Genomic DNA, 15,464 nt, shown 5'->3' with positions numbered 1-15,464 from the left:
CTAAAGTCATATTGCTGAGTTCAGGTTTGGGTTTGGGTTTGGGTTCTGGTTTGTGGCAGCACTGATGATTTTATCTACAGTGTGATTCAGGAGTGAAGGAGATCGTGGCAGAGAATGTGTGAACGATGAGATGAGGAAGAGGGGAGAAGAGGGGGCTCAGGGTAAATGGCCTCAATTTTTCTCTGTAAAACATGAGGCAAGGTTCTCCAAATTGACAGTGTAAGGAGTAGAGGGAGCCATTGGAGGTTTAGAAAGGCACGACAAGGTTCAGAAGAGCAGTGGACAGTGGGAAAGTGGGTTGCTGCTGCTAGGGTCCAATTGAGATTATGAAACGTAAATGGGCAGTGGATTTAGAAAGGGTGTGCAGTTTTCTCCATATTCAGCAGCGTGTGTGTAGGTACAAAAGAAAAGAATGAAGGGTAGGAGTGATCCAAGGCTGACCTTGGTTAGCTGGTATAGTCAGTGATATAAGAGGACTAGGATTGAAGAAGACAGTGTAGAGTTGAATTGGTTCTCCAGGAGTCAAGATGGAGAGAAAAGGAGAGAGTGGCAAGTGAAGGGAAGATTTTTGGGGAGAGAATGAAGGGACTGATGAGGCTGAAGAGTAAGGTGATATAAGGGAAGACAGAGGGAGGGCAAAAAGCCAATAGATTATGGTCAATTAAGGGGATATTGGTGAATAATTGAGGGTTAAGATCATCCTTGTGTGGGGCTAAGGTTGTTAGAAAGGTTAGGGTATTTGAGGAAGAATCAATATTTGTGTTGAAGTCCCCTATTATGAAGGCAGGAATTGAGAAGAAAAAATTTTAAAGCTGAGTATCAAACTCACTGTGGAAGGAAAGGGATAATCGACCCCAGGATTTTGGGGGCAGCTAGGCGGTATAGTGCATAGAAAGCCAGGTGGGGAATCAGGGAGACCTGATTTCAAATTTGGACTCAGAACCTTACTAACTATGTGACCCCAGACAAGTCCCTTAAATCTGTTTACTTCAGTTTCCTCATTTGTAAAATGAGTGGAGAAGGAAATGGCAAACCACTTCAGTATCTTGGCTAAGAAAACTCTAAAGAGTTTGAAATGACTGAATTTAAAAAAAAATCAAAAAGATTTTGATTTTGATTGAAAGATGAATATGAGTAGCACATATTTCAAAAGAAGAAAGGTTACTGAATGAAAGAAGATGGGGGAGAACCTGGAAGTAGCAGTGGGGATTGTAGAATATTCCAACTCCCTGGCCTTGACCACAGAGCCTTAATATTCCAAGGATTTACGTTTCCATTAATAAGAAATTTATGTAGTTCTCCAAGTTCATAAAACTTTTAAGTTTTATTTAAAACATAGTCCCTCTCATTTTGGTAAATGAAAAGAAATCTCTTCTACTCAAGTCCATTACTTAAACTTTAAAAAGGACACTCATCAATTGTTTCCCTTCCCTGCTTCATTGCTCAAATGGAATCCTTCTTTCCAATGAAAAATAACAAAAAGCTACCAGGCTTCAAACTATAACCCTTCACTGAGGATATAGTGTGGACAGGTACTTTTGAGTTAATGATAACATACACTTAAAAAAAATAAATAAAAGCCTTACCTTCCATCTTGGAATCAATACTGTGCATTGGTTCCAAGGCAGAAGAGTGGTAAGGGCTAGGCAATGGGGGTTAAGTGACTTGCCTGGGGTCACACAGCTGGGAAGTGTCTGAGTCCAGATTTGAACCCAGGACCTCCCACCTCTAGGCCTTGCTCTCAATCAACTGAGCTACCCAACTGCCCCAATATACACTTTCAAAAGGAAGTGGTCCTAAATATTTCATTAAAAAGACTGGCTAATGCCTAACATCATTAACCCAGAAATCCTCATTCAGATTTGAAAATAATCCATTTAGTTCTGTAGTACTTTTGAGGTTTGCAAGCTCTTTTCTTCACAGTCAGTTAGGTGGTACAATTATGCCCATTTTATTGATGAGATAATTCATTTTATTGTTAAGCCCCTTGAGGACAGAGACTGTCTTTTTCCACCTTTTGTATCTTGTATAATTTATTTGTGGTTGGACTTGAATATATTACTGGTGGTTGCCAGGGATTTAATTTCGAAATCCCAAAATGAATTACTAAAGTAAATGGAATTTATGGTAGTTTATTGATAAGAGGAAAGATATTAAGGAAGAGAGAAAGGGGGAGAAAGAAAGGCAGAGCTCTGCTTCCCCAGAGACAGGTAGAAATTCTAAGCCCCAGCCAGGGAAAAGGAGTCTCAGGAAACTAAGTCAGCCTTTCACTCACCACGGTGACCATCTAAAAGGAAAGCAGTCTGAGGTCTCCTGCAGGAGTCCAGTTCCACAGCCAAGTGTCTTCACTCCAAGTCTAGGTGTCTGTCTTCCAGTCTCTCCTCAAATGTCTGTCTTCCAGTCCAACTCTGAGTGACTCTTCTTTACTCCAAGCCTGAGTGACTGTTCTATCCAGTCCAACTCTGAGTGACTGAAGATCTCTCAATTGATCTATTGTGTACCTCTGTTTCCTCTATTTAAAGACCTTTTTCTCTTGTGTCACCTCCTCTAAATTTTTTGTCTACCAATCACAGCAGACGCTCCTCTTCAAGACTGCCCACTCTTTCACACATGGATCAGACCTACTCAATACATGAAATGGGTGTTCACACCTTTTTTAGTTAGTTATACCTTTTGTGGTTAGTTAGCACCTTTTTGTAGTTAAAATGGGTAGATCTACTTTAAATACCGAGTTAACACTTTGGGAATTAAAATCTAAAAATGGACAGGGGATTACAATTTTATCTTCACTATCAAGGAAGAGCTAAGTACCTTCATTGTTACAATTAGGAGATAGCTAAACCCAATCTTCACAATCTGTAGCACTTTGTCTAGTGCCTGGCACTTAACAGATGACCAATAAATGTTTACTGTGTATGTGACATTGTAATTAGTGGGCTCATTTTTGGCTCTCCTATCCCCCACTCACCAGTGATATTCTCTATACTTTTACAAATATCCATTTTCTTCCCCCTTAGTTGTTAAGAATGATCCTAGGATTGTAAAGGGTTATACTCTAAAATCATCATGAGGGTATTCTGGGGTAGAAGATATCATTCTCTTTGAGATTTTTGTTAATTTGGTTTTATCCCATGCTATCAAAAAGATGTGGTTTGAAACCCACAAGCAGAGTGAATAAAGTGAGGGTTGGGGATGTTAATGTGGATTTTCATGAATTCTAATTAGATTCATGACTCAAAAGTCTTAAATATTGTTAGAAATCATCCATTCTAATTACCATATCCTGACATTTCTGACTTTGTAGAGTTGTGGGGTGTTTTTTTCCCTCTTGAGAATACATTTTTTTGTAATTACTGTGCTAGAGTATATGACAGACAGGGGAAAGGAGTAGGTGCCAGATTAAGGAAAACCATTTACTATGTGAGAAGGGAAGAAGGGGATTAGGGATAACCCAAATCACAGTCAGAATGTCAGACACTGTGCTTGAACCCAGATCTTCTGCCCTCCTAGACTGCTTCTATTTTCTACTATTCTATGTTGCCTTTCTCAAAACATTAAAAATTATGAGGTGTTATAACGGCCTAGGCAAGAAGTTTTATAAAAGACAAATTGAACTGAAAAATTGCATAAGCTTGAACATCTAATTCACGTTCTACATAGAAATTGTGCTTTCCAGCCTTGTGGTGAATTTTCCTAGCAACTTCCCATCTCCCTTTTGTTGTATTGGGGAAACAGAGCACTAAATTGGGAGCAAAGATGACCACTTGCTAGGATATATATGTGGAGACCTTCATCATTTGGGAATTGGTCCAAATTTATTTAATATCTAATTTAATTCCTTTTTACCTATTCTACTTTATTACATTTCTTTCCCTTTGAATTCACAGCTATCAGTCTTGATCTGGTAAAAGATCCATATGTGGAATCCATAAGCTATAAATTTGAATTTATAAGTACTCCAATGGTACCATGAAGCTAGATATAACTGTGCAGAGGCCCAAATTGGGGGAAAATATTTTTATCATTAATATGTAAATATGAGGGATTTATGATTGTCAGGCCACATTAAGTAAAGCATAAAATAAAACTTGGCAAAGGTGCTTGTTATGGTCATGGAGGATATTTAGCCAAGTCAAAAATGAACTATAATTTTTTTTATTGGCTTAACTATCCACTGTCAACGTGGAAATCTAGAAGTCCCCAGTTTATTTAGTTGGGAGGTAGAAACCCCAGGTTTTGACCTTGTCACAGGAGAGTTTTCCCCGTGAGGGAAGGTCTCACTTCACCAGACAAAAGACAATCCACTTCAGGTGGGAGCTAAACCCAATCCAAAGCCGAGTGACTCTTCCTCTCCAGAAGCCTTTCCCACTATCTGACACCCTCCTCCTGAGGATCAAACTCAGCTTGCGAGACTGACGCACTGCCTGTAGAGCCAAACAGTCACTTGACTTTGGATTGGGTTTAGCTCCCATCTGAAGTGAATTGTCTGGTGAAGTGGGACCTTCCCTCAGGGGGAAAACTCTCCTGTGACAAGGTCAAGACCTGGGATTTCTACCTCCCAACTAAATAAACTGGGGACTTCTAGATTTCCACAACACAGTAAAAAGATAAAGAATGATTCTTATTTAGACTGGGCATTCTCAACTTGTCCAATATTTTTTTCAATATTTTGGTAACTACATTTCAACATTTCCTTTGTAACCATATATATTTTATACATTTAAGAACATCCTGAGAAAAGTTCCATAGGTTTCACCAGATTTTGACATGGGTTCTGACACAAAAAAGATTAAAAACTCTTGGTCTAGATTATGATATGCATATGTATGTTAATCCACAGAGCTAGGCCATCTATCCATCTGTTTTGGACCAACACTGTGATTGGACAGGGGAGTAGACTGGATTGCTTTTAATAAACATTTTCCTTTAAGACTGTAAACTCCTTGAGGCCAGGATATATATTGTTATTCCTTTCTTATCTTCAATGATAATACTTAAATAGAAGTTAAAGGTTTGCAGCATACTTTACATATATTATTCCATTCGCCCCTCACAATTAATTATCTGTGATATAGGTGCTATTATTATTATTCCCATTTTATGAGGTAATGTCCAAATGGGGTATACATTGCTTTTCCAGGGTCACACAGTTAATAAGTAGCAGGATTTAAAATTAGACCTTTCTGACTCCAGAACCAATACACTCTCCACAATACTAGCTTAGCTGCCTTAATTCATTGTGTGGAATCAGAGAACATACAAAGATATATATTTGGATTAAACTGTATCAAAGATATGGAATTTTCTCAAATATCTCAAGTATGAGAAAACACTAATGCTACAAGAACAGCTAGACTAGTTTAAATTAGCTCTCAGTTCCTGCTTAGTCCTTTTTACATATAGTAGGCACTCAAATTGATTTCTATAAAAATGGATTATCAATGAATTTAATAACATGATATAGTTACAATTTAGATGCTGTAAACTAATTTTTTTTCTTGTGATTTCTACCTACTTTTACAGTATTCAATTTTTATTAGATTGCCATGCTTTCATATTTGGGACAAATGGAACCCCATAGAATCTCTAACAAAGTAAAAGCTATATTTATTCCTACAATGTAATTGTAAATGATCCTAAAGAAAATGGAAGATTTTTAAATATGACTGCATAAGTTTTCTAATGATGAGATTTTTTGAGGCTCTGTACCAAAGGTGGAAGGACACAGAATGAAAGCCAGACAAGTGCCTTCTTACCTCTTAATTCTTAATTTCCCTTTCTTGACCATCACTTCATGTCCTATCCCCGACAGTAAGCATTCATAAATTTTTCTTCTTTCCTTTTCTTGGTGACCTTATTAGCTTTTAAGATGTAGTCTATACATAAATGCCTTCCAAATGTATAAATTAAACCCCAATCCCTCCTAAACTTGTCCTATGTCATCTATATTATGTTGCTTAATAATTTGCACTTGGATGCACAATTCAATACATATCTAAAATTGAACTAATTATCATTTTACCTAAACTTACTTTTCTAGACTTCCTTATTTCTGCTAACATTTCTCTTCTTGCTGTCACTCAGGATAGAAGCCATAAATGCCATTCTCAGCTCTTTATCCTTTTTCAATTCCCAAATTTTTGTTTTGTTGTAAATCAATGTTGTAAACCTTGTCAATTCTAATTCTACAATATATCTTATAATAAAAGTGCTAAAGTGCTGGGGATATAAAGGCAAAAAAAGGCCCATACCTCACACAGCTTACATTGTTATTGAAGAAAACAATGCAAAGAAAATTAAATAATCAATGCAATTTCCAGGAAAGGGAATTAGCAATTGTGGAAATCAGGACTGGCTTCCCTGAAGGCACCACTTGAACTGAGCTTTGAGGGATGCTAGAAATTGTGTGGAGGGGAGGAAGTACATTTCAGGCATGGTAGTGAGCCTGTATAGTTGTATAGTATAGAGCTGGAAGTGGAATGTCATATATGGGGAACAGCAAGCAGGGGTCCTTGGCTACTATATAGAACACATCCAAGTAAGTAATGAGTGATAAACCTGGAAAAAGAAGCCAAACTCAGATTGCAAAGGACTTTTAAAAAGTCAGAGAGGAATTTGTGTTATATTGTAGAGGCAAAGAGGGAGCTACCCACATTTTCTGGGCAGAGATGACATGGCTAGTGCTTTAATTATATCACTTTTGCAGCTGTAAGGAGCATGAAAAAGAGACGAGATCCAAGGAGACGTAAGGAAGCTATTGCAATAGGTGAGCAGAGATGAAGCCTTGAACAAGGGTGGTGGCTGCCTAAGTGGAGAGAATAGCAAAAACATGTGAGGGATGTGGTGTTAGAAATAAATGTTGGCAACTACTGAATGGGAGTGGTAACGGAGAGGGAGAATGGAGGGACAGTGATGCTCTTAACAGAAAGAGAAAGGAATAGACTGTGGGGCTAGAAGAAAATAATGAATCCATGGCATAAATTGTATCACTTAAAGAGAATATAGAAGAAAGCCCAGGAAAGAACCCATGGGTATACCAATGTATAAGGGTCAACACAGGTTGCTGATCTAGCCAAAGAGAATGAGTAAATATGTAGTATGAGAACCAGAAGAGTACAATCATTAAAAGCACAGGGTAAAAGTGTCTAAATGGAATGCTTTAACAGTGCCAAATACTTCAGAAAGGTCAACCTGGCCTTAGTTATCAGTTTTACAATGGGGGTACCTGCCTCTTGGGATATATGGCATATGTAATAGAATATCAGAATGTAATAGAATATTACTGTGACATTAAAAAATGAAGAGATGTAGTTTCAAAGGAAATAGTGAACTGAGGCAATTTAAGGGAGAACTAGAACAATTTATACGACATTAAATGGAAAAACAACTTTTGAAAGCATTTAGAACTCTGATCAATGCAATGATAAACTGCAAGCCAGAGGACTGAAGATGAATTGCACCATCAGTCTCCTTCCAGTGAGGTGATAGAATGTAAAATGCAGAATGAAACATATATTTTTATTTTTGGTCAAAGTGAGAATTTGTTTGCTGTACTATGCATATGTTATGAGTGTCTTTTCAGTTCTTAAAACTGTTTAATGATGGGTAGGCAGTGGAAGAGATAAAGCTCTTTCTTGATCTCTCTTCTGTTCTCTCAATAGTTTCTTTTGGTGATCTCATTCATGCTCATTATTTCTACAAGCACATGACTGTTAGATGTTAATCCAGTCTCAGTCTCTCACCAGAACTCCATTTTTCATTTCATCAACTACCTTTTGAAGGCTGAAGTGAAGGTTTTTTGTTTTCTTTTGAAAGAATACAGGAGGTCACTGGATGTTTTTAAGTAGAAAGGAGACATTTAGAAGAGAATTGAAAAGGTGATTGTTGGGACAAGCTCCTAGAGAAACCTAGAAGGGCAGGAATCAAGGATAAAAAGCAAAGGAACTAGCATTTGCAAGGTCACTTCTTCTGAAACTAAGGAAAAGGAGACCACTGGGGGATGATCAAGTAATTTGGAGTACAGAGCAGAAAACAGGAAGATCATGACATAAAGCCACAATTTTTTCAGCAAACTATTTACAGTCCACTGCAAAGAAGCCTGATGTTAAAGAAGTATTTTATCTGTGTTTTCAAACATTGGGATATATCCTGTGATCAAATTGAATAAAAACTTTGCACATACAAGTTATATGTGATGTGCATATGCATGGTATAATTTCTTTGCTATTAATTACCAAGAATGGGGTAGAAGAAATTAGTATCTTGGCTAAAATGATAAATTGTGATAGGCTATAGAATATTTTGAACTAAATAGATATGACATATTACTGATTTTCACAACTCACTTTTGAGAGTTAATATGTAAAGAAGAGTTTATAAAATATTAGATAATACATCCTGGTGAGTTGTTAGCAGAACCTTTGCCAAAAGTCCCTGTTTTAAGTAAACCAGCACTACAATGAACTATTACATGAAAAGTTAGGGTTTCAGAGTGAGGAGTGAGAAAGGGTGAAACAAAGGAAGGCTATAATTCAGAAACCTAAGGCTCGCGCTCAAAACCTGCCAGAAACCTTTAGATTAAAATTAGGTTAGCTTTAAGGAGGTTATATTTAACCTACTTCATTACTACTTCCCAAGAACTACTAAGGCTTTCCACTTTATATCTCTAATTTTTCATAAAGTATTTGAGCAGAAAAAGAATTGGGCTATGGCCTATTTCCTAACCTTAAAAGACACAGAGGCAGCCCCAGTTTTTTATATGTTGATTTAAAGCTAATTAATAAATATTTTCCATTCACCTTAATGTTTTTCAGAGTCCTTTCACCTAAATTTCACTATTCTAATGTTTCACATTTCTTATGGACCCTACATGTACCAATATTCCCATTCAGGGTAAAAAATGGATGCCTGTTCGCTTACAGAGATTGTGACCAATGCAAATGGTATTAAAACATGAAGATCAAAATCTAAGCCTGAAAATTAATCACTCAATGACTCATAAAGAGATATGGAAGATATTTTGGTCCTAATTAAAATTAACAAAAAGTTAAAAAAAAAGTTTTTCATATCTTAAATTTAAAATATTTCAAGAACTTTCTAGGTATCTGCCATTTTTTAAAGGGGGGGGGCATGGTCCTTAAAAGTCACATTTACATAGCAAAGTAATTTGTCCTTTACTACCTGGAACAATTCTTACTGCCACTTTTCTAACTTATACCACAACTAGACAATAAACTGTAATCAATATTAGATGGAAAAGTGCTAACTAGAATATCCTCAGAATAGCATATTGGAAATAATTACTGGTGTAACTTTTTTTTCCTTTAAAATGTACTATAGAATCTTCATTATCATTACAGGAAAAAAATGTACTATTAGAAATGTATGTTTTTATACAGTCCTTTTTGCTCTAATTTTATATGTGTGAGAGACAGACAGACAGACTTATAATGTTAGCACACAAAATACAAATTTTTAAGACAATGAGGACAAATCCCTAAGATGGAAACTCACAGAACATCAGGAGAACATCATATCAAAACTGAAACTATTTTCTCAGTGAATAATGAATATCACATAAGCCAATGGAAAAAAAAATGAAGAGTGAAAAAGACAAACTAGTATCAAATAAAGCCAGACTTGCATTATACACCATTATAACTGATGTACATCATTGATGTTTGATGAAATTTGGTTAACTTCAACCATGCATATAAATCTTTGATACTTCACAAGCAGTTTTAAGCTTTTTCTTATTTTTTACAAAATGCTCTCAAAGATATATTCACCATAAATATTTTCAGTGCAATCAAGTCAATGAAGAAAATATAAAGCTAGCTTTTATTCTTTTATTTTTATAGATTAAAAACTTGCATTTGCACTGCTCAAACAGAAGTAGCCTATTTAGAAGAATTTTGCTAATGAAAATTTCACAACCAATGTACCTTTTAACCCAACATTAGCTGCTCTAGTATACAGCAGTCGCCCCATAATCAGTGGTGCCATCATGGGTACAAAATGAAGAATAGCTAAATATTGAGAAAGGTTGTTAAACACAATTTCCTACATTTAAAAAAATGAAGGTATGACTGATCCATTGGCATAAAGAAATATTTACAAGAAAATCAAATCATTTATGATATATACATTGGAAAATGGTAAAAAGACACTTTTCTAACAAAAATGTCCTCTTTATTACAACACCATCTGTTATAACCTATCCTGGAAATATACTGAAAACATTGGTAGCTTACACAAAAATGCTTCATTTTTCAGAGAGATAAAATTTAATAAGTTAGATATTGATTTTTTTCATGTCAACTGCAAAAGAAACAAAAGAACAGCATCTGAAATAATAAAATGAATCTAGCTAAACATAAAAGTATTAACCTATACATTTTGGTTTAAAGATACAGTTCATAAAACTGTATAGAGGATACTGTCTTGAGTAAATCATTTCTGTTTTTGCAGATTACAGTAAATTAAAAAATTAAACTACTCTAAGTGTAGCGTAATGGTAGCTTCCCTATTTCCCTCAAAGGAATTCCAAATAGGCCTTGTAAGATCACAAAAACTATAGTTGATAAGTCAATAAAAATGTAAGTTCCAGATACCAAAAAAAATTTTTTTGGTTCACAAAAAATGAAGTACAATAATAAACTCTTGGTGGAAAATTTTGTTATGAGGCAATCATATACTACTGCTAGATACGAATTTCCAGAAAAGATTACATCCCAGTTTTAGCACATTTTTCCCATAAACATGCAACTCACTATAAAATACAAAACACTTGGCTCTCAAGAACAGCTTTATAAAGACACACTGCATCAATAAAATTTTTTTCTTTCTGATTAACTTTACATTGTATTAAGAACTATAATTTCACTAATGTTTATATCAGATTTCATATTATAATGTAATAATTTGCATTTTGTGAACATAATGTTCATGAGGAAATATCTACACACATTAATATACTAGACTATTAAAAACTTACTCAGTTACAGAATTTTATTGATACAGTAGATTAATAAAAACTGAAAGGGGATAAATGGGTAAGGAATTCAGTACATTATTTAACAGCACACACTTTAAAATTAAAATATTTTAAATCTCTCTTCCCCCCCCTCAAATGTTCAATGCCACAAAAGACCAGAACACTCTGGTACCAATACTGAGGTGTAAATTCAAACAACTTAATAAGTACTATTTCACAATTTGCACCTGTTGTATCATCATCCTATTAGACATCATTCAGCTGTAATGGCAAAGCAATTTAGCACCTCTAAAGAGTAAAAGGTGCCCAGAAATATGAACACTAGATTAGATACACAAAAAGAAAAAGACCATTCAACTTTCCAACAAACAGTGGCATGAAAATGACACTATTTGTTAAAACTGATTTTTTTTTTCACAGTAAAATGCCGAGTACAAATAACAAACACTGACAGACACTGCTTAAGATCTATTCTAACAAACTGTTTTCAAATCCATATATTGAATTATAGATCCAATAAACAGTTGGATACTGTCAGTTTTTAAAGCCGCAAATAAAAGCTATACAAGCACTTTATAAGTCAGAAACATAAAAAAAAAAAGGTATATTTACAAGTTTCTTCTTTAGTTCATGCCTACATAACCAATGCACATTACACTTTCACAAAAACCCAGTCAGTATCATTAACGTGTGTGTGGCTAAAAGCTTGTGACTGAAGAACTGCAAACGCGTGGGGCAGTAAAAGCAAGGTTCAATCTTCCTTTCTTCAACAATCCCGATGTGCATCAATAGCTTAATTAAGCCTTAAACTTGACAACAAATGAATTCCTCAAAAATTTCACTTAGGAGGTTTTTAATTATGGTAGTTCATCGTCTTTCCCTTTTAGAGGTTCGTCGTCGTACCTATTAAATTAATTATTGAGAGTTTTAAAACAGGTTCACATTTTGAAAATTAAGCCATAACTGACTTTATGTTGGTCATATTTTAAATCCTCTCATTCTTTCTTAATAACCTTGTTTCGGCCCCAACCTGACCTATGCCCACCCAGATTACTACCACTAGGAGTTAAGAGGGCAATGACCATCCTGTGATCCCACCAGAATGCCCCTTTCTCAATGTGGGACTAGGTGGCTCCAAGCTCTTGACTCTAGAATAGCTATGGGTGCTCTGTACCTTAAAGAGCTCTAGAGGGGCAGCTAGGTGGCTCAGTGGATAGAAAAGGATAGGCAATGGGGGTAAAGTGACTTACTCAGGGTCACACAGCTAGGAAGAATCTGAGGCTAAATTTGAACCCAGAACTTCTCCTCTGCAAGTGGCTTTCTAGCTACTACCTTAATTCCCCTAGCAAGTTTAAATTCTACTGGCAGAATGTGCCTTTGAATTGGTAAGAAAACACAATGTAATATAAAGTAAGTTCAAGAATGAGAGAAACTAATAATCGATGACACAAGGAAAAGGCTTTGTTTTAGAACAAAGGACAAATTCTGCATTGAAGAAATCTGGATGCTCTATTAGGCAGAGATGAGGAAAGATTGGGGAAACCTCTAATACCAAGGCACAGAAGTAAGATACAATGCTGTGAAGAGGTAATAGCTAGCAGCCCAGTTTAATGAAAATAGAGTGCCTAAAAGCTATATGATATAAAACTTGAAATGCAGAAGGGAGCATTATTGTGTATGCTTTTAAAGCCAAGATAAGGATCTTCTATTTTATACTAGAGCAAGGATTCATAAACTGGGGATTGTGAAGATTGGATTTAGCTATCTCCTATTTGTAACAATGAAGATACTTAGATCTTCCTTTATAGTGAAGCTAGAATTGTAATCCACAATCTAAAATTTTTATAAATAAAAATTCAATATTTAAAATTTTATTTCAGAAGCAGGAAAAGAAATTTGCTAACTCCTTGAATCCAGAAAAATGAACTCTTCGAAGAAAAATGCTTGCAGAAACCTACACTACATCAAGAAGATCCAGAATGAACTTTTGGGTGCAATCAATTGACCAAAAAGGGGATTGAACATTTATTGTAAATATACATTTTTATGTCAAAGGGGGCTGACCCCTAATTGGGCTTTTTGTCAATGAGCCTAGCAAAACATGGGTTTTGCTTTCTCTCTTTTCTATTTCTAACTATTGTAATTTCCTCTTAGAAAGTGAAATATTGTATATAGAAAATTTTTAGGGTTAAAACATGATTATGTTAAATGTCTCCCAATGATCATCAGGAGGGGATTGTGAAGATTGGATTCAATCTCCTGATTGTAACAATGAAGATACTTAGCTGTTCCTTTATAGTGAAGCTAGAATTATAATCCACAATCTATTTTTAGATTTTCAAGGTGATAACTCAGTATTTTAAATACAGCTACCCATTTAAACCACAAAAAGGTGTTAAGTAACTACAAAAGGTGAATTTACCAAAAAAAGGTGTTAAGTAACCCAAAAAGATATAATCTAATAACCAAAGAAGGTGAGAACTAAAGAGTGGGCAGTCCTGGAGAAAAGCATCTTCTGTGATTGGTAGATGTGAAATTTTGGGGAGGTGACACAAGAGAAAAAGATTCTTTAAAAAGAGGACAAAAGGCCAGAAGAGAAGATATATTCAATTTGAGTTTCGAGTTCGGTGAAGGATCCCTTGACTCAGAGTTGGACTCGGAGAAGACTGGAGATGGACACTTGAGGAGCGACTGGAAGACAGACACCCAGACTTCTTTTCATTTGGACAGTCATCATTGGTGAGTGAAAGGCTGACTTAGTGACCCCTTCTGGAGACGTGAAGCCTCCAGGAAAGGCCTATCATCTTGAGACTTTCTTTCCCTGGCTGGGGCTTAGAAATTTCTAACTGGCTCAGAGGAAGCCAGATTTTCTGTCTCTGTCTCTCTCATTCCTTAATATCTTCCCTCTATTGTAAATAAACTACCATAAATTCATTTTACTTTAGTAATTCATTTGGGATTTAGAAATTTAAATCCCTGGCGACCACCTATTATATTCAGAGTCCAACCACAAATAAATTTAACAGAACCAGAGAGTAAACAAGGCATCTACAGATAGATTCAGGGAGAAAAGAGGAGTGAATTTGGATGAGGAAAAAATGGTATCTTAATTTTCATTAATCTCTAATTGAACTAAAATTTATTCTAAGAAAAGGTTCATATACTTCATCATATTTCCAAAGAGGGACATAACACAGGAAAGGTTAGAAAACCTATGTTCTATAGGTAACAAGAAATAAAATGATCATATCTGTTCTTTTAGCCTATTAATTAGAGAAATATGGGGATGATGGATTTTGGGAGATTGGGGGGAGTACATGAAGGAGGCTACTACAAGAACCCAGAAAAAATGTGAGAATGTACCTGAACAAAAGAAGAGGAGAAAGATGTTATGAAATTAGAATCAACAAGATTTGGCAACCTTTAGGATGAGGGAATGAGGGAAAGCCTCAATATTTATTCCTAGGTTGTAGTAGAAGACTGGAAAGGATGCTGGTGTCTTAAGCAGGTAATAGTTAACTTGAAAACTGGAGTTTAGAAGAGAGATTAGCTTTTAAAAATTAAAAACGACCACAGGAATATAAACAGGGCTTCCCTATAATAACTACTGACTAGGAAAAAGATAGAATCAGAGGAGAGAAGCATAGTATGAGCTTTTGGGTAAAGACCAAAGAAGATGAAACACAAGCAACAATGTTATTGGAGTATACTATAGACCTGATGGATGAAAGAGGGAAATGTTCAGAGAACAGATTACAAGCCTGCTACAAATGCATGATGTAGTTATGAAGAAAGATTTCAATTACCTAGTCATCTGCTAAATATTGTTCTCTCTACTAAAAAGAGAATATCTAATAATTTTTTGAACTACCCTAATGATATTTTCATCTTTTAAAAGAGGAAAATTATTCACTGGATCTGACTTTTACAAACTGGGAGGAACTAGCTACTGGTGTGGAAAATGCAGAAGAGACCACTACATATAAAATTTGTTAAAGACAAGGAGAGGAAATCCAAGAATCCTCTTTTGGAATACATTTCAGAGGATTCCTCAGAGGTTTCAGGGGAAATATAAATGGGATTCTTTGGACTAAATTTATAAATGAGAAGTCAGCCTTGAGAGGAATAAGAAAGTCTATGATAATGAAATTCTGAGGACAGAAAGAAAAATAATGCTGAGGAGGAAGAATAAGACATGGTTGGAAATAAAAAAACAATGGAGATGCACAAGGAAAACATAAACCCAACTCAGATTCTTAAAATACATGTAAAGAAAATGGAAACAAGAGCAAGTAACAGAGGATCGATAAAGATTAACATCCTGTGTGTTATAACTCAAAAGAAATTTGGATAAAAAGGTTGTTTAAGGATCTATTGGGATGCCATCTGGCTCCAAAGAAAGAACTGATGGAGGGAGACTAAATACAGGCTGAAACATACTATATTCCATTTTCTTTTTTTGTTGTTG

General features: G+C 35.4%; 1 protein-coding gene across 8 annotated transcripts in view; it reads right to left on the bottom strand.

The window, feature by feature from the left end:
- Nucleotides 1-9,834: 9,834 nt before the first annotated feature.
- Nucleotides 9,835-15,464, bottom strand: part of PDS5B (PDS5 cohesin associated factor B) — a 237,245-nt gene continuing 231,615 nt past the window's right edge. For all 8 annotated transcript variants that reach the window (XM_056825157.1, XM_056825155.1, XM_056825156.1 and 5 more), the window contains one exon: nt 9,835-11,899. In XM_056825157.1, coding sequence (XP_056681135.1) covers nt 11,864-11,899 — 36 coding nt within the window. In that variant the 3' untranslated portion in view covers nt 9,835-11,863. The remainder of the gene's footprint in view (nt 11,900-15,464) is intronic.

The sequence above is a fragment of the Monodelphis domestica genome, chromosome 4 (genome assembly GCF_027887165.1).
Source record: "Monodelphis domestica isolate mMonDom1 chromosome 4, mMonDom1.pri, whole genome shotgun sequence".
Taxonomy (NCBI): Eukaryota; Metazoa; Chordata; class Mammalia; order Didelphimorphia; family Didelphidae; genus Monodelphis; species Monodelphis domestica.
The sequence above is the reverse complement of the archived record's forward strand: the minus strand, read 5'-3'. Positions and strand labels throughout refer to the sequence as shown.